Raw genomic sequence first — 27,502 nt, 5'->3', positions numbered from 1 at the left:
AAGTCTTGTCTCTAAGCATCCTGGGAATTGGTCCAGTCAGTCGGAATATAATAGACCTCGCTCCGGCCCTAAGAAGTCGCCATTTTAACCCCTTCGTTTCCGCAGGAGGAGGTCATGGAATCCACGTCTGAGCAATTTCCTGCCGTCCGTGTGACATTGGAGGGGCGAGGAACTCGGAGATTTGCAAACTCTTTCACAATATGTGGTTTCTAATGGCTTTAATACATCACAGTCATCTGGTTCAGTTAACTGGGTCATAAGGCATGCACCGGGAGTAATCGGGTACAATGGTAGATATTACACGATTTAATAGACATTAAACATCCAGACCACCTCTGTAGTGGTTCCTAGATGAATCATAATCACCAGATCTCTCCAACTGCTGGAGTGGGGAAAAAAAAACGCAACTTTTTTTCATGACTGAAGGTGAACTGAGATAACCTCATGTCCCCGATAAATCTGTCTGACTATGTAAGTGGCCTCTTCAAGGGCTGAAATGTCAGACCATTTTAGAATTGCCTAATGGATTATATGAAATAGCTCACATTCCTCTTCCTTCTAAAATATGTTCCTCTACTTGTTTGTTTTCTTTCTTTTGTCCATAGAAAAGCACAACTTTTTGTTTGAAATGTTTTTGACCGAACTCCAAAAAATGTGTAGTTTTTGTTATTGCACAAAAATATGAGTTATTAACTCTTGACATTTATGGAAAATTCAATTGATAGGTCACCATTGTCACGTAAACCAGATAACCGTGACCCTGGTTTGTCAATTGCATAATTGCACAAAATTTCAATGGCAATTGCAAAATTACACAATTTCCAAATACTTCAATAGAGAGGTAGCTGCTATTGACCCTCATTCTCCCAAGAGGTGAGCATCCCAGAGATGGAACCAATGCCTATCCTTTGGATTTATCATAAAAGTTTAGAGCTTGGTTCACATCTGCGTTTGGTATTCGGTTCGGGGAGTCCACATGGGGAATATCAAATGCATTGACAAGCAGTGGGCACTCAAAGCACACGGACCCCATAGACCATAATGGGGTCCATGTGTTTGCCATGTGGTGTCTGCACAAGTCATGTGGAGAGAAAAGTACTTTATGAACTACTTTCCTCTCCGCATGACATGTGCGAAGACCACACGGAAAACACAAGGACCTCATTATAGCCTATGGGGTCCATGTGTTTTCATTGCTCACTGCTTGTCAATGCATTCCATATATCATTCGGGGGGTCCCCAAGTGGACTCCCTGAACTGTACACCGAACGTAGATGTGAACCGGGCCTAAGATAGGAAATAAAACTTGCCACTTTTACTGGTCTAGAAACAAAGTGTAGACAATAGAGATGGGCGAAACTTTCTAAATTTGTTTCATGTCAGGTTCAGACAAATCAATCCGCCAATTCGTTTTCATACAAACATTGGTGTAACTAAACACTTGTGGGCCCCGTTACAATCTTTCATCCGGGGCTCCTACCTCATCCCTACAGCAAATTCTGGATAGTGATGGTTATGGGTGCTAAGAAGTTTAATCCACCTTAGTGTGGTTAGGGATAATCTGTGGGTCTCCTTGGCTTATGGGCCAGATGGAAGCTACAATCTCAATACTGATGCCAGTTCTTATAGGCTCCCTAAGGCTCCAGGGCCTCGGTGCACCCTCTGCACCCCCTCAAGTCACGTCCCCGCCCAAAGACCTCCCTACAACATAAGAAGGCACTTGGTACTATAGATAGCATATAGTAACATTGGGGCCCAGGAACTGCAAGCTACATGTCTGCTCAGTAGGATTACTCATGGTCATTGCCCTACTTTGTTCATTGGCTGGTTTACATTCAGTCATCGAAACTAGGTCAATGACATAGAGTTAAATGGTGGGCGGCCATATAACTACTTTAGCCAGAAACGAATCCTAAAAATTCAGAATTCATTGGAATCGATTAGCTCATCTCTAAAAATATTTCATTTTCAGTTGATGCCTTACCTTAAACAGAAATTTCATATTTCAACTATTTAATTGGGTGTTTTCATTTTCTGAGGTACTTCTTGTATTAAATTAATTTTTTTTACCTAACCATGAGAGAATATATCTTAATTAAAAGTGACACTTTACTTTGCTTAAAGCTTTATGTCTTAAGTAGTATGTGAGAAAATTGTGAAAAGAAAATGTCAGCTGGAGAAAATTATATACCAGTAATGATAAAGGCCCAAAATATTCTATCAATATTTCTCTATTATTTACGATCTTATTTTTTCCCATTAACTTAACCATGTTTAATCTTGTAGACAATTAAAAGCTAAATATTTTTGCAAATTTAAAAATTTACCAATTTTGAAGATTTTTAAAAATTTTCTCTAACCATCTTAGTGGTGACGTCTGTTGTCTTGATCAATTGCCAATGGATCTGACCATGAACTTTTTATGGTCTGGGACTTGTCAGAAACCCAACCATAATTTCCTCTTATATATGTAGTATCCCTATATGATAACCTGTCCACCATAAGGTTAGGTTTCTGACAAGTCCCAGATTATAGAAAGTTCCTATATTCATGTAGAAGAAAAGGAGAAGGTATACAATTGAAAGGAGGCTCTTATATACAAGTTCCTTATGGTATCCTGCAGCATATTTGCTCACAGATGTTGTAACTGGGCCTGGAGATCTTGCATACATGTAGGTTGGTGTCCTAGTTGGTTCCATGAACCCCCAATTGCTGGTGATCTGGCATGCCAAGGAAGTATTGCAATCTAGTGGAGACAGAACTGGGAAACCATTGCTATATGTGGGCGAGCACTATACTGCTGAAAACGACAGATAGAAGTCCTGCCATGAAAGGCAACACATGTTTAATACATTTTTTGTTATTAAAATGTGTCCAAAATTCTTAGTAATGATGAAGTCCCCATATACACGACCATGCATGATGTAGGGCAGCAGATGTGAGTTTGCACCAGAATGCAGTCGAATGACACTCAACATCTGTGGGGACTTTGGATCCATTCTAATCTGATGACTTAGTAGCATGACTTACGACTTGGCTTATATCCAAAGTCATGTCATAAGGCTTCTTGGATGTAGGCCACTACCTACCTTCCAATAGGTGGCACTAGGGACACAGGAAGGAATCTTGAGCCGTGGAACCCGTATATTTTTTTTAGCATCCTGCTGCAATTGAAATCAATGGGAGGCAGATTCTGGAGGAATCTGCCCCCAAAACTGCTGCAATTCTTACATGTGAACATACTCTTAGGCCAATTCCCATGTTACGTGGTGCAGCCAAAAAGCGCTGCGGGAAAAATCGTGGCAGAAGCGCATCGCAGTTTTCACAGAAAGTCTTCAGAGGTTTCCTCTGCGGACCTTCTGCTTCCTTCATACTCATAGGGAATCTACCGGTATTTCTGTGGGCACAATTGACACAATGGCTTTGGGAATCGTAGAATTTCCGCCATTAATTTTTTTTTTTTTTTTGCATTGTGTGGCTAGCGAATCCTATCCATTTTGCAGGGATTGTAAAACGCCATCGTGTTTACGCATTGTGGGGCCCTGGCCTTAGGCCTGGTTCATATCTGCGTTCGGTATGCTATTCGGGGACAAATGCATTAACAAATGGTGAGCAATGAAAGCACACGGACCCCATAAATTGTAATGAGGTCCATGTGTTTTCCGAGCAATGTCTGCACAAATCATGCAGAGAGGAAAGTACTTCAAACAACACTTCTCTCTGTATGATTCGTGCGGAAACCGTGCGGAAAACACACGGACCCCATTATAGTCTGTGGGGTCCTTGTGCTTTCATTGCTCACCACTTTTTAATATCAAATACTGAACGCAGATGTGAACCAAGCCTTGTACTGCAAACTCCTATTTGCAAAATTGTGTCTTACAGAAACAAAGTAACAGAAACACCAAAGCAAACTTTACATCCAATTCCTAATAACCTTTTGGTACAAATGATGGGTGCGACATATGCTTGTCTCCAGAAGTAAGGACACGCGGTATCATCTTGCACCAGGTATCATGTTGCACCTGGCGTTCTCTGTTAACCCTGGCGAGTGGGGGGGAGGGAGGACTCGTGATCACACATCCCCTTATTTAGCATGTAACACCTCTGTGCACCTGCTCCATCAAAGACAGGCAAATGCAGAAAGAGAAAGTGTCAGTGGTATTTTGTTCCCCTCTGAGGGGACCAGATCTGTTAACAAGAGAAATTGAATCACAAGCAGACTGTGATTGTGAAACAGAGAACAGGATAACAGGGGAAGGGAGGTGAGAATGAGTATTGTAAGAAAGATGCCAGGAGAGCGGAGAAGAGTATATTTAGAAATGGAGGATTGCGTGGCAGGCAAATAGAAAAGAGCTCAGCGTGCAACTCTCAAATGATGGCAAAAAAAAAAAAATGCAAGCGAAATAAAAGTCAGGTGCAGAGAGAAAGAAAAGCAACATTCACACGTTTAGAGCTATGAAACATATGTATTCAGCTTTTATATAGCCGGGACATATCAATCAATAGGCATTGTAGACTTGGCGTCATAGGAAGTATGTGTTCTGCTTTTTTTCTCTTTTACCTAGATCTCACCTAGCTAACAATTTAACATAATAAGGATCACAAAACCATGCTGAAACAAAGTGGTCAAAGCGCCAAAGCGTCCCTATTTACAGCATGGTGCTATACTGCGGCCATTGTTGGCATGCCCAGGTTAGCAGCGCCGAACAGTAAGGAAAGGTTGTGAGTAATAGCCTGTCGAAGAATTGTTTGTAAAGGGTAAGAGAATAATGACGGCTCTGCTTCATAGTTATTTAAAGGGGTTTTCAGTCCCTAATGTATGTTTAATACTGGTGACCTATCCATAACATAGGTCATTGTATCTGATCAGTGGGGATCTAATGCCCAGACCTCATACAGATCAGCTGTTCTGGTCGTGTCCAGGCATCGGAAGTTGCTGCTGTGGACGTTGTCTTATAATCACATGCAAGACGGGGCTGGAGTAGGAGTAGGCTCATGAGACTCATGCAGAAGGTTGCCTGTTTTGTTCCAGGTAGGTCCAAACTAGAATTGATAATACTGACAGAAACATAATATACAGTCCTATGAAAAAGTTTGGGCACCCCTATTAATCTTAATCATTTTTAGTTCTAAATATTTTGGTGTTTGCAACAGCCATTTCAGTTTGATATATCTAATAACTGATGGACACAGTAATATTTCAGGATTGAAATGAGGTTTATTGTACTAACAGAAAATGTGCAATATGCATTAAACCAAAATTTGACCAGTGCAAAAGTATGGGCACCTCAACAGAAAAGTGACATTAATATTTAGAAGATCCTCCTTTTGCAAAGATAACAGCCTCTAGTCGCTTCCTGTAGCTTTTAATCAGTTCCTGGATCCTGGATAAAGGTATTTTGGACCATTCCTCTTTACAAAACAATTCAAGTTCAGTTAAGTTTGATGGTCGCCGAACATGGACAGCCCGCTCTCAAATTATCTGAAAACAAAAATTGTTCAACATAGTTGTTATGGGGAAGGATACAAAAAGTTGTCTCAGAGATTGAACCTGTCAGTTTCCACTGTGAGGAACATAGTAAGGAAATGGAAGACCACAGGGACAGTTCTTGTTAAGCCCAGAAGTGGCAGGCCAAGAAAAATATCAGAAAGGCAGAGAAGAAGAATGGTGAGAACAGTCAAGGACAATCCACAGATCACCTCCAAAGAGCTGCAGCATCATCTTGCTGCAGATGGTGTCACTGTGCATCGGTCAACAATACAGCGCACTTTGCACAAATAGAAGCTGTATGGGAGAGTGATGAGAAAGAAGCCGTTTCTGCACGTACGCCACAAATAGAGTTGCCTGAGGTATGCAAAAGCACATTTGGACAAGCCAGCTTCATTTTGGAAGAAGGTCCTGTGGACTGATGAAACAAAGATTGAGTTGTTTGGTTATACAAAAAGGCGTTATGCATGGCGTCCAAAAAAACAGCATTCCAAGAAAAACACTTGCTACCCACTGTAAAATTTGGTGGAGGTTCCATCATGCTTTGGGGCTGTGTGGCCAATGCCGGCACCGGGAATCTTGTTAAAGTTGAGAGTCGCATGGATTCCACTCAGTATCAGCAGATTCTTGAGAATAATGTTCAAGAATCAGTGAAGAAGTTGAAGTTACGCCGGGGATGGATATTTCAGCAAGACAATGATCCAAAACACTGCTCCAAATCGACTCAGGCATTCATGCAGAGGAACAAATACAATGTTCTGGAATGGCCATCCCAGTCCACAGACCTGAATATCATTGAATATCTGTGGGATGATTTGAAGCGGGCTGTCCATGCTTGGCGACCATCTAACTTAACTGAACTTGAATTGTTTTATAAAGAGTAATGGTCCAAAATACCTTCATCCAAGATCCAGGAACTGATTAAAAGCTACAGGAAGCGACTAGAGGCTGTTATCTTTGCAAAAGGAGGATCTAATAAATATTAATGTCACTTTTCTGTTGAGGTGCCCATACTTTTGCACTGGTCAAATTTTGGTTTAATGCATATTGCACATTTTCTGTTAGTACAATAAACCTCATTTCAATCCTGAAATATTACTGTGTCCATCAGTTATTAGATATATCAAACTGAAATGGCTGTTGCAAACACCAAAATGTTTAGAACTAAAAATGATTAAGAATATTAGGGGTGCCCAAACTTTTTCATAGGACTGTATACTTATACTCACCATGACTCACCTCTCTTGGGATCCCTTGCAACATCTAATCGGTCCTTGGCCTCGTTGCATGGACCATGCTTTAACACAAGCCCAGTTCCATGTCTCAGTGGTTCCTCGTGGGTTGTGATGTCATCTAGGAGGCCATAAGAGTCTAGAAGAAGACATAGATAGTCCACCAGACACCAAGAGGAGCCCAGGTAAGATGAGTATCAGTGTTTGCTATGCTTCCTCGCTTCCCCTGGGCCTCCTCTAAAGAGACCCCAGAGCATAATAATGGGTCATAGTTGACACACCCCTTACATTTTGGCTTCGGCCAAACCTAAAAATTTGGGAAAATTTTGGATGGATCCAGTTTGTTCCGTGAACTCTAACTGTGCAATCCAATAAAATAGGATCGAAGGACAGCAGGAGATTAGGGGAAGAAAAACTGGGATTTTTTTGTGCATTTTCTATGTTTAGCATTCCTTTAACATACCATTGTATGACTATATAGGCCAAGATAAGAGGTAGAGATCTTCAAGACACAAGGCTGATATAAATAATGAAATGGAGGTGAGAACTGGATGTGAAAGTGCCGGAGCTTAATGCTGTTCTATGGCAACATCAGCAAATTGTGTTCACTGGTCATTAGATATTACTAAATGGTCATTTAATGCTTGGTTTACCCCGAAGAGAGCTATAGAAGGAGCGTATACATTATGTATGCAGTGATATAACCTGGGTAAACCATGATATGTGATAACAATCTGTGAAAGCATTGTGCTAGTTTCTGCTCACTTGGCTCATATACATGGTAGCACATCACATGGAAAGCTATAGACTGTGCTTTGTATCTGTTTTACTTCTACGACAGAAGAATTGGCCCAAATCTTCAATTATTTGGTCTAAAATGCACTTTTGTCCTGGATTTACTCATAGTTGGTGCAAACTGTTAGATAGACAGTCTGGGGCAGATGTTGGATGATAAATCTGGTGTATTCTTACACCGTCTAGTCTACGTTTATACCACCTTCTAGTTTTCTTACGTTGAGCCGGATAACTTTTATTTTGGCACGTTTTAAGCCAGTCCTGTTTTTTTGCAGAGATGCCACACCCACACGTCCAGTAAGTCAAAAAAAATTTGCAAAAACTCTATGCGCCAAGATGTTCCCCATTGATATACCATTTTTAAGTCAGTTCTAGTCGTCACCACAATAGTAAATCTGGGCCATTGTGTCCATGCTTCTAAACCAAAATTCAGATTGGAAATCACTGAAGGTATTAATATTCCTTATTTATCAGCGATGTCCTTGATAGAGATGCATCATCCAATATAAAATTTTGGCAATTTCTATCTTAGTTTACAATCCCCTTGGTATTAGGAGACATTCACAAAATCAATGTAACTTGGTGAATTGACCTGTCCTTATTTCTGAGGCCGACCATACAAGCATTGGGCTCATTCATAGCCAACACAATATTCCTATTCAGTAACCAAGATGAAGTACAACTCCAGAAGGGACGGTCTTTGGTAGTAAACCTTGGGGCTGATTTACTAATCCTGTCTAATATTTAATCCAGATGGTCTAAAGATGTGTGAATTTTATCAATATGACTGATCCCAGATGGTAAATTTAGAAAATATTTAGGCTAAATCCCCATGTTGTGGAAATGCAGCTTTTTTTGGTTGCACTTTTTGAGCCAAACCCAGGAGTGGATTGAGCCGAAGGCAGAAGTGTAAGAATTTTCATGTATTTCCGATTCATTTTGTAGCCATTCTTGGCTTTGGCTCAACAAAAATGCAACAAAATCTGCAACAAAAAAGTTAGGTTTCTGCATCGTGGGACCTCAGCCTTAGACATCTTTGTCCAGCTTTACATCACCTGGCACCTTTTGTACCATAATTTCCCACAATTGGGGGATAACCTTTTCCCTGGAAGCCATGCCTTCCAACAAAGTCATGCAGCGTGCCTGCAGGTCCATCAATAGGACCCATAAGGACTCTTTGCGATGATGCACTGTTACGGTTCTGTGTATATATATAAATAATATTTTTTAAACAACAGAACCTCTAGTCTGCAAGACACTGCAGCGAGGTCCACAGGCCCAGATGGACGGCTGTAAGTCTGAACAGCGTGCTACCAGTTAAACTGCACTGGCAGTTATGTGGCGCGGTACTCAATGTGAACAAGCTGAAACTAAACCTTGCCAGTTAAGCCCTACATCAAGTCCAACCTATAACCCTACAGTCCCCTACATCAAGTCCAACCTATAACCCTACAATCCCCTACAGGGTTGATGCCAAAAATATTACTATGAATAATTTATATTATTATTAATATACTTTCACACTAGCGTTCCATCATGGGAACAGAAAAATGGATTAAACAATAAATATGGATCTGTTCTATGATGGACAACAATGGATCCCAAGGGACTCAGTTTAATATAATGGGGTCGGTATCCAATGTATTATTCCTTACATGGTGCAAAACTCATACTTGCAGTGTTTTATCATCTTGGTTTTACGCCAGGCATGTAGGCTTCCCTAGCCCAGCTAGAATATAGATGAATGCAATAAACCCATTCCCCATAATATCCGATGATACATTATACAACATGAACAGAAGCTTTTAGGCATCCAGAACCTTTCCCTCGGTGCTAACCCATTATTTTATATTCATTCCAGCGATCCTAATGGCTCCCACCAAGCTCTTATGATTTATCACCCACCTAGTTCAAACAAACGATGACACCGATCTGTCAGACCTGAGTTTTTTTGGTTTTGTTTTAGATTTTTTTCCTATTTGATCGTTGGCTCGGGTTCAGCGTGTTTACTGCAAGATCTGAGTATTTTAGATTGCAAGTAGCCAAACTTGTTTTTGAAGTTATGTTCACTCTCTCGGTTATTGCTTAGCAACCTCATCTTCCCGAGCCGCGGTGTCACCGCTTCTACTAAAAAGTGGTTTGTATTCCGTAAACTGAACCCTTAAGAATGAAGAGAAAAGATGCGAAGTTCTCCAGCAAGGCAGATCAATTGTCAGACACTTGATTAAAATGTTTTAGATTTGGCAGAGCGACACGCAAATAAATAATAAACACTTCATTTTTTATAATGCACTCTCGAAAATGTAGAAAGGAATCGAAAAGCTTTGGAATAAATGGATGTAGAACATCATATGCAGGATAAATCAGATTCAAGGACAAGTATAAAATGGTGGTTATGACAATGAAGGTCTGACGCATTAATCTTTTGTCTCTACAGTGCCCGCCAGGACTAAGTCCTATGAAAGACATGTCTGGGTGTTACAATCGGCAGGTCGGAGTTGACTGCTCGGATGGATTTAATGGAGGCTGTGAACAACTGTGTCTACAGAAAGAAGTCCCCTTTCCAGATGACCCAGAGATGTATAACATTTTAATGGTTTGTGGGTAAGAGTCATATGGATTTTTTTCCTTGACTGTTTATGCTATTGTATTGCAAAAGTTTCAGTTGTTGTCTAGCCTTCCGTAATGTATAAGAAAAATCCAAGTTCGCCTGAAATTCCCGTAAATGATGCAACAGACAGACCTCAACCAATGTAGACCAGTGTCCGACCAAAGACACAGCGACCTCCATACTGGCTATTCTCTAGGGATTTAACAAAGGGGATGTCCAGGAACTATAATTTTTTGGTAGGAGGCCATGAAAAATGAGTAAAAAAAATACTCATTTGTTCCGGCTCTCTAGTGCGTTACCCGCCACTGGAAGCCCTTTCCACACATGACCACTGTGGCCAGTTAGCGGCCTAAGGAAAGAACCCAGGGTGTCAATCACATATGTTACCTGTGATGACCTGGTTCCTTTATGTAGGCCGCTGACGCCAATCAGTCATGTGTGGTGAGGACTTCCACCAGAACAAGCCTCTGGGTGCTGCTGGATCTGACATTGGCAAGGGACACCAGAAAGCCAAGGATAGGTGAATATGCTTTATTTTTTTTATTTTTCACCTTCCCCTCCTGGCAAAAAGCTGCAACTCCTGGACAACCCCTATAAGTTGTATTCACACCAGTGTTTGGAACCTCCATTGGAGACTTCAGCCAATAGCTATTTCTCCCAACACCCCCAGTATAACGCTATTTCTTGAGCAAATGCATATCTTTTCAATCAATTTAGGGAGTGAACTATCGCCCTCAAGGCATGGCAGCTCTTGCTAGAGAACTCCTATTCTTCAGGGGAAGCTCTGGCGGTAGCTGAGTGATGTACTTCGTCTATCTTTGGCAATCTCATTGAAGTGAACGAGAGAGCTGAAACATCCTGTCCAACATGGGGATGTCTACCTTCAGCCTGGCTGTGGTCAGGCTGAATACACAATGGGGGGCACCCCCTGTTACCTGGATCTGTGGGGGTCTCAGCATTCAGACCTCCAGCAATTCTCCTTAGTTAGAAGATAAATACGCTTCATGGCATAAGCCATATAAAGTCCAACTATTTCCATACAGTGGGGCAAAAAAGTATTTAGTCAGTCACCAATAGTGCAAGTTCCACCACTTAAAAAGATGAGAGACGTTTGTAATTTACATCATAGGTAGACCTCAACTATGAGAGACAAAATGAGAAAACAAATCCAGAAAATCACATTGTCTGATTTTGTAAGAATTTATTTGCAAATTATGGTGGAAAATAAGTATTTGGTCAGTAACAAAATTTCATCTCAATACTTTGCTATATATCCTTTGTTGGCAATGACAGAGGTCAAACGTTTTCTGTAAGTCTTCACAAGGTTGGCACACACTGTTGTTGGTATGTTGGCCCATTCCTCCATGCAGATCTCCTCTAGAGCAGTGATGTTTTGGGGATGTCGCTTGGCAACACGGACTTTCAACTCCCTCCAAAGGTTTTCTATAGGGTTGAGATCTGGAGACTGGCTAGGCCACTCCAGGACCTTGAAATGCTTCTTACAAAGCCACTCCTTCGTTGCCCTGGCGGTGTGCTTTGGATCATTGTCATGTTGAAAGACCCAGCCACGTTTCATCTTCAATGCCCTTGCTGATGGAAGGAGGTTTGCACTCAAAATCTCATGATACATGGCCCCATTCATTCTTTCATGTACCCGGATCAGTCGTCCTGGCCCCTTTGCAGAGAAACAGCCCCAAAGCATGATGTTTCCACCCCCACGCTTTACAGTAGGTATGGTGTTTGATGGTGTTCAATTTTGTTTCTGTTGTCCTTTGACAGCTCTTTGGTCTTCACCATAGTGGAGTTTGGAGTCTGACTGTTTGAGGGTGTGCACAGGTGTCTTTTTATACTGATAACAAGTTTAAACAGGTGCCATTACTACAGGTAATGAGTGGAGGAAAGAGGAGACTCGTAAAGAAGAAGTTACAGGTCTGTGAGAGCCAGAAATCTTGATTGCTTGTAGGTGACCAAATACTTATTTTCCACCATAATTTGCAAAAAAAATTCTTACAAAATCAGACAATGTAATTTTCTGGATTTGTTTTCTCATTTTGTCTCTCATAGTTGAGGACTACCTATGATGTAAATTACAGACGCCTCTCATCTTTTTAAGTGGTGGAACTTGCACTATTGGTGACTGACTAAATACTTTTTTGCCCCACTGTATGTATTACTCTTAGATCTGTAGTACAGAGCTACTAATGTAAAGTGAATGCTACATTCACTCCCTAAGTGCATCATTCATGTCATCCAGCCTCCAGACGAGCCCCCGCGGCATCTTCCGGCTCTGAATTCACTCTGCCAGGCATCGGGACTCGGCAGAGCCGACTGCGCATGCCCTCACTACAAGAAAATGTAGTGCGGGCATGCGCAGTCAGCTCTGCCCAGGCCCGATGCCTGGCAGAGTGAATACAGAGCCGGAAGACGCCGCGGGGAAGCTGCGCGGAGAAGACTTATAAAGTTAGGAGAAGAACCAGCGTTGATTGGCCGACTGTATAGCATTCAGCCAATCAATGCTGGTTCTGCATCGCACTTTTCCATTCAAATAGCGAGTGGTACTCGATCGAGTACGAGTATTTCGAATACCGTAATATTCGATCGAATACCTACTCGATCGAATACTACTCGCTCATCTCTACAGTCTACCAATCACATGACCAGTCAGGGAAACTGATTGGAGACTGAAAAAACTGCGTGTATAATTCATTTTACATTAGCATGTCCTGTACTACAGATGTAATATACTTGGCCTCAGTGAGGTTTTAAAGGATTTTTCTAATATAGACAATACCTTTATGGCAGAAAAAGCTAAAGGCAATAACTTGATCACAACAAAAAGCCGATCTCTATGGATAAACTGGTCAGCAAGTGTTTCATTTCCCTGCAGTGCCCCTGCAGGTGAAAAGGAGAACTACATGGTGCTCATTGCAATCATATATCACAGGAATATGTCAGAAAACAACTAAAAATAAAGCAATTATATGACTATAATACGGCTTTGTCGCCATTCATATCGCGTTCTGTTTCCAACTGCAGTTCAGAAAATAAGTGGTTGCTGTGTTTGTCCTCTGCTCTAGTTGCGGTAAATACGGCTATTGTGTACACAGCAAGTATCAATGTAACATAATTACTGAAATTAGATAATTGGGTAATGCTATTAATATCAGTAACCTTTAATAATTTCTGCTGTGCCAAATCCTCTGTGTTTTTCTATCACAGCAAAAATTATCTGTTGAGTGGCACTTTTAATTGTCTTGTAAACCAAAGGCATTTCGGCTGATGAAAATTCACCTTTGTCTATATTGTACCGGTATGGAGAGATTCAGATGAGAACGCAGATTTTTTATTTTTTTTGCTTTGAAGCATACACTGCAGAATAAATAGGAGCTAAATTTGGAATCATGCAAATACTAGACTAGGATATAGGAAAGGTCGGTTTTGGAATACCTAACAGACTATGTCCTAGACATGTTCCCCACCAATGCCAAGGGTGTAATTATAGGGAGGGGGCAGAGGTAGCAGTTGCTTCCAGGCTCTGGACCTTCTGGGGGCCCCGAAGGTATATACCATTTTTCTAAATGGCACAAGTTAGGGAGAATTCTTGTGGGCCCCGGTGGAATCTTTTGTCCAGGCCCCCTACCTCACCCTACAGTGAATTCTTGATAGTGATGGTTGCGGGTGCTAAGGAGTTTAATCCACCGTAGTGTGGTTAGGGTAATCCGTGGGTCTCCTTGGCTTATGTTAAAGATGGAAGCTGCAATCTCAATACTGATGCCAGTGCTTATGGGCTCCCTAAGGCTGTTGGGCCCCTGCACCCTCTGCACCCCCTCAAGTTACGCCCCTGAGGAGCACCATTATAGGGTTTGCATTGGGGCCCTGGAGCTTGACAATGAAAAGTATGGCCAGACTTTTGTATAAAGATATACAAAATATAACATTGTTAGGGTACATAAGGCAACATTTGAGGCTGTATTAGACTTGTCCCCAGTCGCACTGGTCTTATTTGTAAAGGGACAAATCTATTGAAAGTATTACCCTCCCCATTGTCTTTTGCATTGACTCCTGGGCAGACAACAATTGGGGACACCACTGACCATAGAATAACCCTAAAGTTGTCATACCTCCAATGAGCTCAAAACTCCCATATAATAACCACATTCCAGTATCCACTCCATGCCAGTTGCCATAAAATAATAAAAGCACGAAAGGTCCCTTACCCCACCAGCAAGAACTGAAATGGGGTGGGCAACTAGTAATGTCTAAGCACCTAGTGGAGACCTGTTCTATGTTTCTTCTCTGCTCCTGAGCTTGATGTGAGATTAGCAATTGGTTCCCGGAGCAAAGAGACAATGGGGAGCCGAGGGGTGAGCAATAAATGCAGTTCAGCACTTACTCCCTAGGGTGCCCGTAACAGCAATGAGCTCCTCCATTGAGCTCCTCGTACTGACGGATTCACTCATCGCACTTCTAAATTAAGGATGCCGTCCCTGGATGTGCATGGGCATCCACCAAGGATAGTGAAGTTCTCAGCTGCAGAGCGTACCTCCTGGGGCATGTCACCTGGTCTAAAGGCTTATATAAGATGTTAATTTAAGTTACTTACGAAATGTCTTCAAGAGATCTTCCTTGAAAAAGTTAAGAAAAGATCAATTTCCTAATAGAGACATGAAAGTAGAATATAACTAGCAGAACTATATCCTCATTAGTCAGTAAACAGTTGCCTTCACTGATGTTACAGTAACAGTGTTTGCACCTTATTATATGTGAATGCCATTTGCTTTTATTTAGGTTATGGATTATATTTGACTGTATTCTGTTTTAATTGGCATTAGGGTCAGGCCTGTGCTCCTGCACCGCCTTATGGAAGGCGCCCAGCAATTATAGAGTTGCTTTACTGCATTGCAGGTCACTAATCCTAATGAAACAAAGAGGAGACAGATCTGCTGACGCAAGACATGACTTAGTCTCCAGTTCGGAGTATGGGATTTATTATTGATTTGACCAATTTTGTGGTTTTCCTACAGCTGTATTGAAGATTATAAACTAGGTCCAGATGGGTTGTCATGTCATCTGGTCACAGAATCATGTCCCGGTGGAGCTCACTGTGGGGAAAGTCCAGAGGTGCCGATGAACCAGACACTGTTTGGGGAGATCTTTTATGGTTACAACAACCAGACCAAGGAAATTTCACCAGGCCAGCTCCTAAAGGGATCATTTAGGTGAATAATAATGAGTTTATTAATCTGTATAATTCAGTATTGTACACTCATGTGCATATCTATTGTATGATGATGGGTCACACTAAGATAATTGTACGACATCAGTCTTGTCAGTTCCTAGGACAATACAATTACACACATTCCCAAAAGGGATGCCACCCCGGAAAGTTCCTTAATAATTGGTATGCAAATTTTGCAAGATGCAAATTTAACATCCCTGTAGAATAATAAAATATATTACCAAGAGTTAAATATGGATGACGTATCATTAGGATAGATCAACATGAAAAGATGATCAGCAGAGATCTAATAACTGGCTAGAGATGACTGAAGCAATTCATAACCAGATGGGTTAGCTACAAATTTTCCAAAAATTTGAGGTTTGGCCAAATTTTTGGGATTCACCACCCATGTACCATTATAATGCTCTGGGTTTCCCCAAGGTATACTAAATGGAGGCCCAATGGAGGTGCAGACAAAATTAAAAGAAACACTGATACTTAGCGTTTCTCACCTCTATGGGCATCTGCTCATGTGGCATCTTCTCCAACCCAAGTATCATGATGTCAGAGTGTCCAATATCTGGTCTTAGGGGTGTCACCAGACATATGGCATCAGAGAAAATACTGGAAGACCAGTATCCAGGAAAGAAAGCTGGATGATCAGGAGAGGTGAGAAAGGAGAATTGATTACCAAACCAAAATTGTGGGCAAATTTTACAAATATTAGTTAAATGAATGTTGCAAGTTTTGCCATCACGACACCTGGGACCCCAACACATCAACTGCTCAAAAGTGTAGTGGCTCTTGGGTGAGCACCTTTTCCACTTTTTCCGCGTCAGTGATGTCACATTGATCCGTCATGTGTCATTGGCTTGCAGCTAAGTCCCATTCAAGTGAAAACTGCAATGCCAAGTACTGTGTAATTGGTGGTGGTCCTTGTGGAAGAGAAGGTGGAAGCATTTATAGACTGAGGGAGCTCTTCACAGGTCCTACAGCCTATGGATAAATTGGATGTAGATGCTGAAAAATGATATAAGAATATATTCATGTCTCTATTGTAGACAGAATAATTTTGCCCGTGGACTGGAGCATCAGCTACCGGATGGTCTCATTGTATCCACCATACCCTCAGAAACCCAATGCCATGAAGAGATTTCCGAGCCGGTTCCTGACCCTGATTTTCTGACAGGTCAGTAATCCCATTGATTTTCCTCCTCCTCTTTGTAGAATAATAGATGAAGAGATATCTAATAGATTTCCAGGTGCTTCGAATGTCAGGTTGTCGCCACTTGCTGTGGCGAAGTGTATTTTATGCTTATTTTAGCGTTATTAGCTGACACAAGGAAGAACATTGTTTATAGGCTGTGTTAAAGCTATATTATCACCCCGTAATGTGTTATCACATGGCACTCTCACCCATTAATGCTATTTGTGCATAGAAAGCCATGAAAAGGTGATAATATCAGATGATAACACATCCCGTAGAGATCGATGAAGTCTCACCACCAGGTATTCATGCTGTAGACAATTTGGTGACAAGATATTACCTGTTTTTTATATTGTGATGCATCTGACACCGGGGTGTTGTGAGTTATACAGAAGGAAATCTAATCTTGACATATTTGCAAATGTAGGGAAATATTTATATCAGATGAGAAAAAATGAAGACCCTATATCTGCTGCTTAAATGGGGGAGCGATGCGCATGCTTGTTCACAATGCCTATAGTCTATGGAAGAGGTAGGCAACCTTCGGCACTCCAGTTGTTGTAAAACTACAACTCCCATCATGCATATTTGCTCATGCTTGGAACTTCTATGGAAGTGAATGGAGCATGTTGGGAGTTGCGTTTTCACAGGTGCTGGAGTGCCGAAGGTCATGGTCTATAGAACTGGCAAGGACTCCCATTCCTATGATCAGTGGAGTCCCAGCTATCGGACCCATCTTGTGCATAGGTGATAAGTTATCATTGTGGGATTAACTAATGCATTTCTCCCATTCACCTGACCATCCGAACTTGCAAATGGGAAATCATAAACGCAATATGGGCTGGCAAAGATCATGTGATTCAGTATGAAGAGCAATAACTTGACTCTTTCAGTGGGTTTCAATGACTTCTTGGTTTTCAGTGATAAGATCTCACGGTACAGAATGTTATACAATGCTACATCTGTATATCAATGTTTTCACCCTTTTATTTTGTTGATATAAAGACATCTCTAGACTTGTAATTTGTGTCTTTTGCTCTGATTTGTTTATGTTGCGTATTTATGTAGCACCATTGTATTCCACAACACTTTACAGATATTGTCAACACTGTCCCATATAGGGTTCACAGGGTTGCAGGCAATCTTTTTTCCGGGGCCCCCTACCTCATCCCTACAGTGAATTCTTGATAGTGATGGTTACAGATGCTAAGGAGTTTAATCCACCTTAGAGTGGGTAGGGGAATCTGTGGGTCTGCTTGTCTTATGGGCCAGATGGAAGCTGCAATCTCAATACTGATGCCAGTGCTTATGGGTCCCCCAAGGCTCCTAGACCCTGGTGTGACTGCACCCCCTCAAGTTACACCCCTGCTCACAATCAGTATGTTTTCAGAGTATAGCAGAAAACCCACACAACATGGGACGAACATACAAACTCTCTGCAGATGTTGTCCTCAGTTGGATTCGAACCTAGGAGTCAAGTTCTGCAAGGCAACAGTGCTACCCATTGAGCCACTATGCTACTCTTATGCAAATATCTGTGTTTCCAGACAACAAACTCACCTTCGGTAGTCTGATCAAGCTCCCATATTTTGCATTGTTCCAATTCCTACTAAAAGAACCTGTGCACAATACTAGCCAAATGGATGCCATATGGTCGCCTCATCAACTGTATCCTACAGTTTCATCTCTTACGTCAGTTCAGACAGGTGACTATAGCTCAAGGTACACAATACTATAATACTTTAATTCTGAGGCATTTAAAATCTTGACCCATGTGTCGCTACACCCAAAGCCTTAGACTTTATTAGTATCCACTCTTTTACGCTCCCGTTTACAGTATTTACACCATTATTTCCTCGTGACAGCTGCAAAGTTTTGGTAACAAACAGTTAAAGTCAAAATGTTGAGTCTCAGAATTTCACAGGCAGACGATTCCAGTTGAAGTCATTACTAATCAGCACGGTGACATTATCGAACCATTACGCTTTTCTTAGACACCTTCTTATCCCACTCTAACATATGCCGCGTAGCCTGCGCTCCGATATTGTATGAACCCTGTCTAATTAGCAGCTTTCATAGATAAACGGGATCTGTCATTACTCTCCACTCACCTATTACTAGAGCTGTCTGCATTCTTCTCTTTAGCTCGCGCTGTAACCTTATGCACACATACATTATCTTCCTTTTATGTAAATTGGTAACATGACTTAAACAGATGAGGTTGACCTTCTATTAATATGATAAAAGGATAGCAGGGATGTTTTGGCTCTGCAAGGTTTGCTGACTGTGCCTTATACATAGTGGATGCCATGCCCTTTCCAAACCTTACCACATCCCAATGTGTTCGAAAAAGCTCTGATCCTATCAGTTGTTCTTTAAGATCCACTCTTCAATAATCCATCATGACGGGCAGGAAAAACATTCTCAAGGTGTATATCCTCCCTAAGATACTTTACGTATTGCAAACAGCCCCCATCCTAGTCCCTAATTCTTTCTTCAAGACTCTCCGTAGTCTCTTCATCTCATTCCTCTGAAAGAACTCTCACCCATGCCTAGTCTATTCTCTTCTAACCCGGGACAAAATGCAAGGTGGCTTTGCACTTCCTGACATATAATCCTACAAAAAAGTTGTCCACCTTGCAAGATGGCTTGAATTAGTCTCCACTGATGCTCTCCTCATCCATATTTCCCTGGAATGGTACTTATTACCCATTCCCTACCAATGGTTCCTCTGGTCTTCTCATTATACCGGTAATACTTCCCCAGTTCTTAGAAATCTCACCAGGGGTACCATTTATACATGTCAAGCTTTTCCCACTACAATATCTCCAGGCACTTCTCCTTCACCAAAAATGTCTTTCAGCCTCCTTCCTAGTTTGGGTTCCTCTACTCTTCCAGACCCCTGTTTTTCCTGGACTCACCTCCTCCACATCCCTATCTGCTCCTCACTGACTGACAAGGACCCTCCTTCCCTGACATCCTTCTTGTCCAAGAGGGATTGCCAAAGAGTGACCTTCCTCACTCCTGGTCCTTCCAACTCTCCTATAGGTCCTTCTCCTGCTGTATCCCCCTTCTGCTTAGGTATCTCAACTGGTCTGAGATCATCATCCACAATATTCTATACCTATATGGTTAAGTATTACACTTAGTGGGCTTGGTGTCTTTCTCCTTTTGTCTCACACAATCATTATTGGAAAGTATAGACCTTGTAGATCTACGTAGTTCATCCAACCATATCCTTTGGTCAAACTGGTTGTTCCTATCTTTAAGCTTATTTTCCAGTAGAGGACAATTTCTGTAGGCACCTCAATTGCTTCTGTTGTCCCCTTTTTCTTCAAAGTCCCCCATAAATATGCATGATCAGTTCCTCCAAGATCAAGACCAATCAGATGAGTGTTGTCAGACACTTCGGCAGTGATTTATCTTTCCTAAGGTTTGGGTGTTCTCAAACTCTTCCTGCCCTGTCGAAATCAAGAGGCTCTGCTATATTTTCTCTGATAAATATGGGGGCGTTTGGGCATGTTTTAGTTTAAATGGGTTGATCGGCTTGGAAAACGAGGGAGACCCTCGTTTGGGACCTCTATTAAAAAACCTTTTTCAGGACAGCCCAAAACATCCATGCATGGATGTCAACCAGCACCATATTTCCCCTTTGGCAGCAATGCATGTGGATTGACTATTCGCTTTCCAGAGATGAGATCTGATCAGTGGGAATCGCCATAATGGAGACCCCCAATGATAAGCTTATTTTTAGGCAATCTTTCTTACATATTGGTAGATGTTACATTTTTCTCTTCCCTTTCTCCTATATATAGCTAGAACTTCCAATATGATTTATGTATCAATAATCTCCTGTGTGTTTGTGGGGGGTGTAGATAAATGAAGGTTCTTTTTTTGGGTGGTTATTATATTCGTTCCCTTACCTCTAAATAATACATTGTTTCAAGAGGAATATGATATTATATTGATGCGATCTGGGACAGCATTACCTAAATCGGATTATGTACTGTGCTAATCATAATTCTAGTGCCATTTGACACATACCGGTTTTCAGATGGATTATGTGATATCGCAACTTTGCAGAGTGGCTCATTTGATGATTTTGATCAATTAAGACCTAAATTAATGGATAGAAGTTCCTAATCTTATTTGTGCTCCAAGGGGTAATTTCACAGCTCTTTGCATTTATCCTCACAATGATTATCATAAAGTTGACAATCATCTCCTACTGGTCTTTGTGTCTGACACCAGTTATCACGTAGCGAATAAATCTTATGTCTGTTTGTCAGGGCGGACTATAAATCATATATAATTTATTATCGTTTTATGTTTCGGTGTAGCTTATAGCTGGCAATGTATGCGGCAAGGTAAGGACAAATAAAGAAGGAAGGGAGTAGAAAGAGTTTTTGTTGTTGAGGTTGGATGCCTCAAAAACACACCTTAGGCTACACGTACGGGACTATGTACAGGTCCACGAGAAGACAGCCCACCACGAACCCATTCTTTTCATTAGTGATTCCAGGGTGCAAAATGGCAAAATGGATAGGGATAGGACCTGTCCAGAGTTTTGCCCCAGGGCTCACGGCACCTTACATGAACCTGTGTATGGGGCCATAAGAAAATAATAGGGGCTAGAGGAAAACTGCACCAGAATTAGTGGATCAGTGGATGCAAAGAGCCGTAGGTCGTGATGGTGAAGGGTCTTCTTTATGGCGCCTTAGCTAGATCAGTTAATGCTTCTATATATCCTTTGATCCATTAAAGCAAATGGATATTTCCATCATGGAAAGCAAATTCCTTCCTTACACAACATTTCTTCTTTACATAAAAAGTTAGAGTAGATAAAATTTCTTGTTGCCGAGTAGAAGCTCTTGGGCAAAATCACAAGACTCCCTGCTTACCTACTATGTGCTATTTATAATACTGGTAGGCTCTTGTGTGGCAGTGGGGCCCCCTCAGGTTCCAGGGCCCGGCTGTGCCCGAAGCAACGTCGCTGCTGCCATTAAAAAAACATTTAAGTGAAATCATCAGTTTCCACCAGAGGAATCCGGGATGTTTCATGATAACCTCCGAACAGATGGGAAGGGAATTCAGGCAAGTTCATGAACTCGAAAAGCTCCTCAACAGAAATGTAAACATTAAAATTAGGCTTTTATTATTAATAATCTTAATTTACAACTCTTGTAATTCGTATCTGTTATTGGCTTGAATGGAGATGAATTGCAATACCAGACACAGCCATAAGACAAGACTGGTGTTTTTTATGGAAGAACGTCCAGTTCTATATAAACCCTTCACCAGCAATATCTCCCTTCCTTCTGGCACACTCTCAAGGGTTTAGGAAGCTGAGGTTTGGTTGGGTTGTTTGGTTGGTTCTTTTCGTTGAAAAACACAAGTTCATCATAAAAATGTACTTTTTTAAAAAATTATTAAATTAAATATAAATTAATTGAACCTTAAAGTCCTTATCTGTCAGGAAGAGGAAGTCCTAAAAGACCAAATTGTTCTATCTGTGTCACTGCAAGGGACAGCGATAGCCGACACCACCAAACATCTTCTTACATCTTGGTTTTCTGAATCACTGTGAGTAGGTTTAGAAGAGAAGACTTTTCTTCACCCTGGGCAAAGGTTCACTAGTAGAGATGAGCGAGTAGTACTCGATCGAGTAGGTATTCGATTGAATACTACGGTATTCGAAATACTCGTACTCGATTGAGTACCACTCACTATTCGAATGTAAAAGTTTGATGCAAAACCAGCATTGATTGGCCGAATGCTATACAGTCGGCCAATCAACGCTGGTTCTTCTCCTACCTTTAGAAGTCTTCTCCATGCAGCTTCCCCGCGGCGTCTTCCAGCTCTTCATTCACTCTGCCAGGCATCGGGCCTGGGCAGAGCCTGTCCGCTTGTAGTGTGGACATGCGCAGTCGGCTCTGCCCAGGCCCGATGCCTGGCAGAGTGAATGAAGAGCCGGAAGATGCCGCGGGGACGCTGCAAGGAGAAGACTTCTCGGAGGATCCAGCCCGACCCTCACTCGTGGACTTGGTAAGTATAATTTGATCGAATGTTGCCTACCCCTGAAACGAGCATTTTCCCCCCATAGGCTATAATAGGGTTCGATATTCGATTTGAGTAGTTAAATATTGAGGGGCTACTGGAAACGAATATCATACCTCGAACATTTTACTGTTCGCTCATCTCTATTCAGTAGTGATGGGCGAATCTTGTAGAATTTAGGTGGAAATTTGTGGAAGCTGAATAATTTTGAGTACAGTAAAAAATATTGTGATGAAGTGTAGTACAATATGAATTTTTAGGATCAAAAACCACCAAATTCTCCAATTTCAACAGGACTGTTCCGTTCACCTAGGTGTAAAGCCTAGTTCACATGGGGCTCTGTGTGAACACATTGCATTGCGGCTTTCCACTCCGGATTAAGTCCAAATGAATTGGCCTAGTTCACAGGGTGGTGTCGCGAGGCGGATGCTGTGGAACAGAATTACAGCAGATTTGTTTAAGTAACATTTATAGTAATTTACAATACTTGGCAAGTGGATGATTTTTGTTTAAAAGAAAAGTCTTGTCCATTTTCAGCCAAAGTGTTCCTCGAGAACATTGCCCAGCAATGCAGAAGGCATACCACCAAATCTGCAGCAAAATTCCTAAAAATATATTCACAGTTCATTGCAGGACAAGGTACATTGCAGAAATAATCCACAGTGAATATGGCTTGTGTGAATTGACCTTTAGACTCACAAGATCCTCATTTGAAGATGCATCAAAGTACTTAATGTTTGTTGCTTTCCTCAAAGTGTATTTGGGGCTGCTCTATATACACACCTTCCATGGATAGACTGCCGGTGAGGACACTTCATAGAAGTCTTCTTCTTTATATTCAGCACTTGTTATTCTTGCTGCATCAGCCTGTCAATCTTTACACATGTGATGATGATAAATACAGATTAAGGTCTATGAAATCCACAACTTTTCGGAGCAGGTATATAAATATTATCGGAGCCTTCATCCATCACCTCTCTGGATTTTAGACAGTTCATTTTGTTGCAGTCAATTTTATGTACAGTGACTTGCAATTTCTAAATTAAACATTGTTTCTTCTCCTGTTATTTGATAGTGAACATTATCCAAGTCTTCACGTCAAGGTCTCTGATTTATTTGCTTATTTCCATGATCCAGGGGCTGACAGTAGACTGGCACACATCCATTGTCATGCATAAAGTGTTCTACAGACAGATACTGTTCCTCCAAATGTATCTCCGGCAGCCGATCATTCTGTCTTTCTGATTCCATTTCTGTCACTCAAATCACACAATTCCAAAAAATTATTTATCTATCTATCTATCTATCTATCTATCTATCTATCTATCTATCTATCTATCTATATATCATCTATCTATCTATCTATCCATCCATATCTATCTATCTATCTATCTATCCATCTCATTGTCTATCTATCTATCTATCTATCTATCTATCTATCTATCTATCTATTTTCTAGAAACTGTGTTAATTCAGTACTTCATTTATAAAAGTTATCTGATTAAAACACAAGCAGCTTTTTATTCTTTAAATTAGACTTTTTTCTTAAGGCTTTGCTCCCTAGTAAGTATAAGGAGTAGCACTGGTCAATAAATAGCGTGGTGCACTCAGATAAAAAAAATAAAAAAAATAGGTCAGCATTCGTTTAAAGTGCTGACCTTATTTTTTGTTTAGATAGGTAACTATAAGAAACAATCCCACATCCAAAAACTTAGGATGATATGTAAAATGTAAAGAAAGCAAGAATGCAGGGATTTGGAATTCTTATATAAGCATATCTTATACACGGGGAAACATAGAACATGTATAAGATGGGAAGTGTTAGAATTCATTTCATTTACTTAGGAAAAAGTTTTGACAGCGATAGGATAGATAGATAGATAGATAGATAGGAGATAGATAGATAGATAGATAGATAGATAGATAGATAGATAGATAGGAGATAGATAGATAGATAGATAGATAGATAGATAGATAGATAGATAGAGTAGATGATAGATGATAGATAGATAGATGATAGATAGATAGATAGATAGATAGATAGATAGATAGATAGAGTAGATGATAGATAGATAGATAGATAGATAGATAGATAGATAGATGAAAAATATAGGCTTGTGATTTGAGTGGATACTGTGATCAACCAACAATATGTGTAATATTAAAGTAGTCCCCCCATATGGTACTGTAAGAAAACAAAAACTTCCATATTTAAAAAATAATAAAAAGTTTTTCTTCCTTTCAGGCATGGTCAACTTCAGTGAGGTCACTGGTTATCCTCTAGTTCAGCACTGGACTGTTCGATCTGTTATGTACCATGTTCGGCTCAACCAACCAACTGTTTCCCAAGGTAAAGCCTTCCTCATGGCCGCCATCTCCCATCATCACATAACTCTGTGTATTCATTCTATCTATACAACAATATGTTCAAGTCTGCACATTTCAGTGTCCGTTTAATAAATGATACTGAATGTTCTAACCAGATTTTGACTGAGAATACAAAATAGGTAAAGATTCTGTGCAAGGGTTTTTCTTTCTGTTGTTGTTGCTATTGGGCCTGTCCACCAGGGGCGCTCATGTTTCCTTCCTGTACATCTCTATGGTTATTCTAAATTCTAATGGAAAACATGGGTTAAAAAGTGTAAGGTTGGGGTTGAGAAACAATCCTTAAATGGGTTTTCCCATCACATAACCACCAAATTTTGTAATGTTTTCAAGATTTTCTCTAAACATCTTAGTGGTGATAGTATTTTGTCTTGATAGGTTGCAAATAGTTACAACCATGAACGGAGGAACTTTCTATGATCTGACACTTGTCACAGCAGCAATTTCCTTATTGTGGTTAAGTTTTCCTCCATGTTGTGTCCAATGGTGTAACTAAAGTCTTGCGGGCCCCTGTGCAATCTTTTCTCTGTGGCCCCCTACCTCATCCCTATAGTTAATTCTTGATAGTGATGGTTATGGGTGGTAAGGAGTTTAATCCGCCTTAGTGTGGTTAGGGTAATCTGTGGATCTCCTTGGATTATGGGCCAGATGGAAGCTGCAATCTCAATACTGATGCCAGTGCTTATCGGCCCCCTAAGGCTCTTGGGCCCCTCTGCACCCCCTCAAGTTATGTCCCCAGTAGTTTCCCTTTCTGACAACCTGTCCACAATAAGGAAATCATGGTTAGATTTTTGACAAGTCACAGACCATAAAAAGTTCCTGCCTTCATGGTCGTACCCCTTGGCAATTGATCAAGACAAAAGATGTCACCATTAAGATGGTTGGAGAAAATCTTTAGAATTGCTAAATTTTAATTATTGAAATATACAAAAATGTTAATTTATGTGTACAAATGTAAATATGGTTATGTTCATTGGAGAAAATCATCCATCCATTGGTTGTTTCCCATCAATCTACAATTTGCCTCATTGTTGTTGTCCATCAGATATACATGTAACCTCCCTTACTTGGCCTCTTGACTGGACATCACACCAGATATGTGTGTCACAAGCTAAGCAACTTTTCCCAAAGTAATATGGTCTTGTGATACGTTAACACTAAGGAGTTGGCTAACTATTCCATTTGTGTCTATATGTGGCTATTTTGTGTAGATAGGTTTTTTGCATTCCAGCCTTTCGAGGTTAACCAATTGGTTAACCAACTGGAGATCAGTTAAGTGTGGACACATCCGTCAAAGCAGCAGCCTCCACCTATATTGAGAGACTGATAGAGTACCGCTGTCTCACGAGTGTCCTTACGACAATAAGCCCGTTCTCCTACAGTGGGACATTAGCATAGGATCTTTACGATAAGGTGCGGAGCTTACTCGGCACTGTTCTGAGTCATTGTCAATAAGTCCATAAGAACAGAGTGATTGCTCGGACTTTAATGATACCTCTGCTGTGACCGCAGCTGACCTGCCAGAGCCGAGCCTCGGAGAGTGGTGCAGGTTCACCATACCTTGACCGATGTGAATATTATTTTAGGAGATATAAAAATAATGCATTCTTTATAGAGTAATCCGAAAACCACAATCAGTGAGTGAAAATGTCAAAGCCGCTAATTGGTTCAGCCCTGCCTGCGGATGTCATGTAACCTGGCCCGCTAAGGCTTCTTGATGAGGACGTGAGTTATTTGATGCAATAATCCCACTCATTAAAATTGACCTTGTGTTCTTGGATGCGGGAAAAGAAAAATATCACTAAGAAAAGGGCCGATCAATTGTAACATATTTATAAGAGGCAAAAACATGTTATCTTTATTTTTATACGGATACAACTTTCCCGGGAAGCTTAATGAGTTGTTTGTACCAAAATAAAGAGAAATACGTGTCAATTCTTAAAAGAATTCTGTGTTGCCTTTTTTGTGCCAAAGAAGTTTTCAGAAAACAATATGTTTAATGGTATAGAATAGATGTAATTATATTGTATACACTTTCATATAAAGGAATACTTTAGTATAATAGGGTACCTATCGCTTTAAAAAGTGACAGTGAATAATGGGGGTCCTTGAGTGGACCCCCAACGTTTCCTATAACTAAGGAACAAAAACATTCAGCTGCACACTGTGCTTCTTTGAATTTTGGATACGGCTCTAATTGCCTCTTGTTGGCAAGTGGAACAAGCAATGTATTGAATGTAGAGGTGAACAGATGTGAGCTGGGGGTCTCAGCGCACAAACTCTCTGTAGGCATAGGTGCTAGGCTCAAAGTGGGGTGCTAGGAGTGGGGAGTCCAAAAAGCAGTGAGCATGGAGATTATATTCACTGCTCACTCCATGGACCCCATATTATGTGGAATTTGGGCATCATATTATGTGGGAGTTGGTGACATTATACAATGTGGGACCTGGGTACAATATACTGTGTTGGGGACACTAAAGGGGCATTATACTATGTGAAGTTG

At 40.9% G+C, this 27,502-nt stretch overlaps 1 protein-coding gene across 4 annotated transcripts in view; it reads left to right on the top strand.

The window, feature by feature from the left end:
• ASTN1 (astrotactin 1) overlaps window positions 1–27,502 on the top strand; it is a 316,888-nt gene that overhangs the window by 253,278 nt on the left and 36,108 nt on the right. For all 4 annotated transcript variants that reach the window (XM_075287093.1, XM_075287091.1, XM_075287092.1 and 1 more), the window contains exons 13-16: window positions 9,956–10,122; window positions 15,154–15,348; window positions 16,412–16,539; window positions 24,860–24,964. In XM_075287093.1, the coding sequence (XP_075143194.1) occupies window positions 9,956–10,122; window positions 15,154–15,348; window positions 16,412–16,539; window positions 24,860–24,964 (595 nt within the window). The remainder of the gene's footprint in view (window positions 1–9,955; window positions 10,123–15,153; window positions 15,349–16,411; window positions 16,540–24,859; window positions 24,965–27,502) is intronic.

This window comes from Leptodactylus fuscus, chromosome 9 (genome assembly GCF_031893055.1).
Source record: "Leptodactylus fuscus isolate aLepFus1 chromosome 9, aLepFus1.hap2, whole genome shotgun sequence".
Classification (NCBI taxonomy): Eukaryota; Metazoa; Chordata; class Amphibia; order Anura; family Leptodactylidae; genus Leptodactylus; species Leptodactylus fuscus.
Note: the sequence above shows the minus strand (reverse complement) of the source record. Positions and strands in the feature narration are given on the sequence as shown.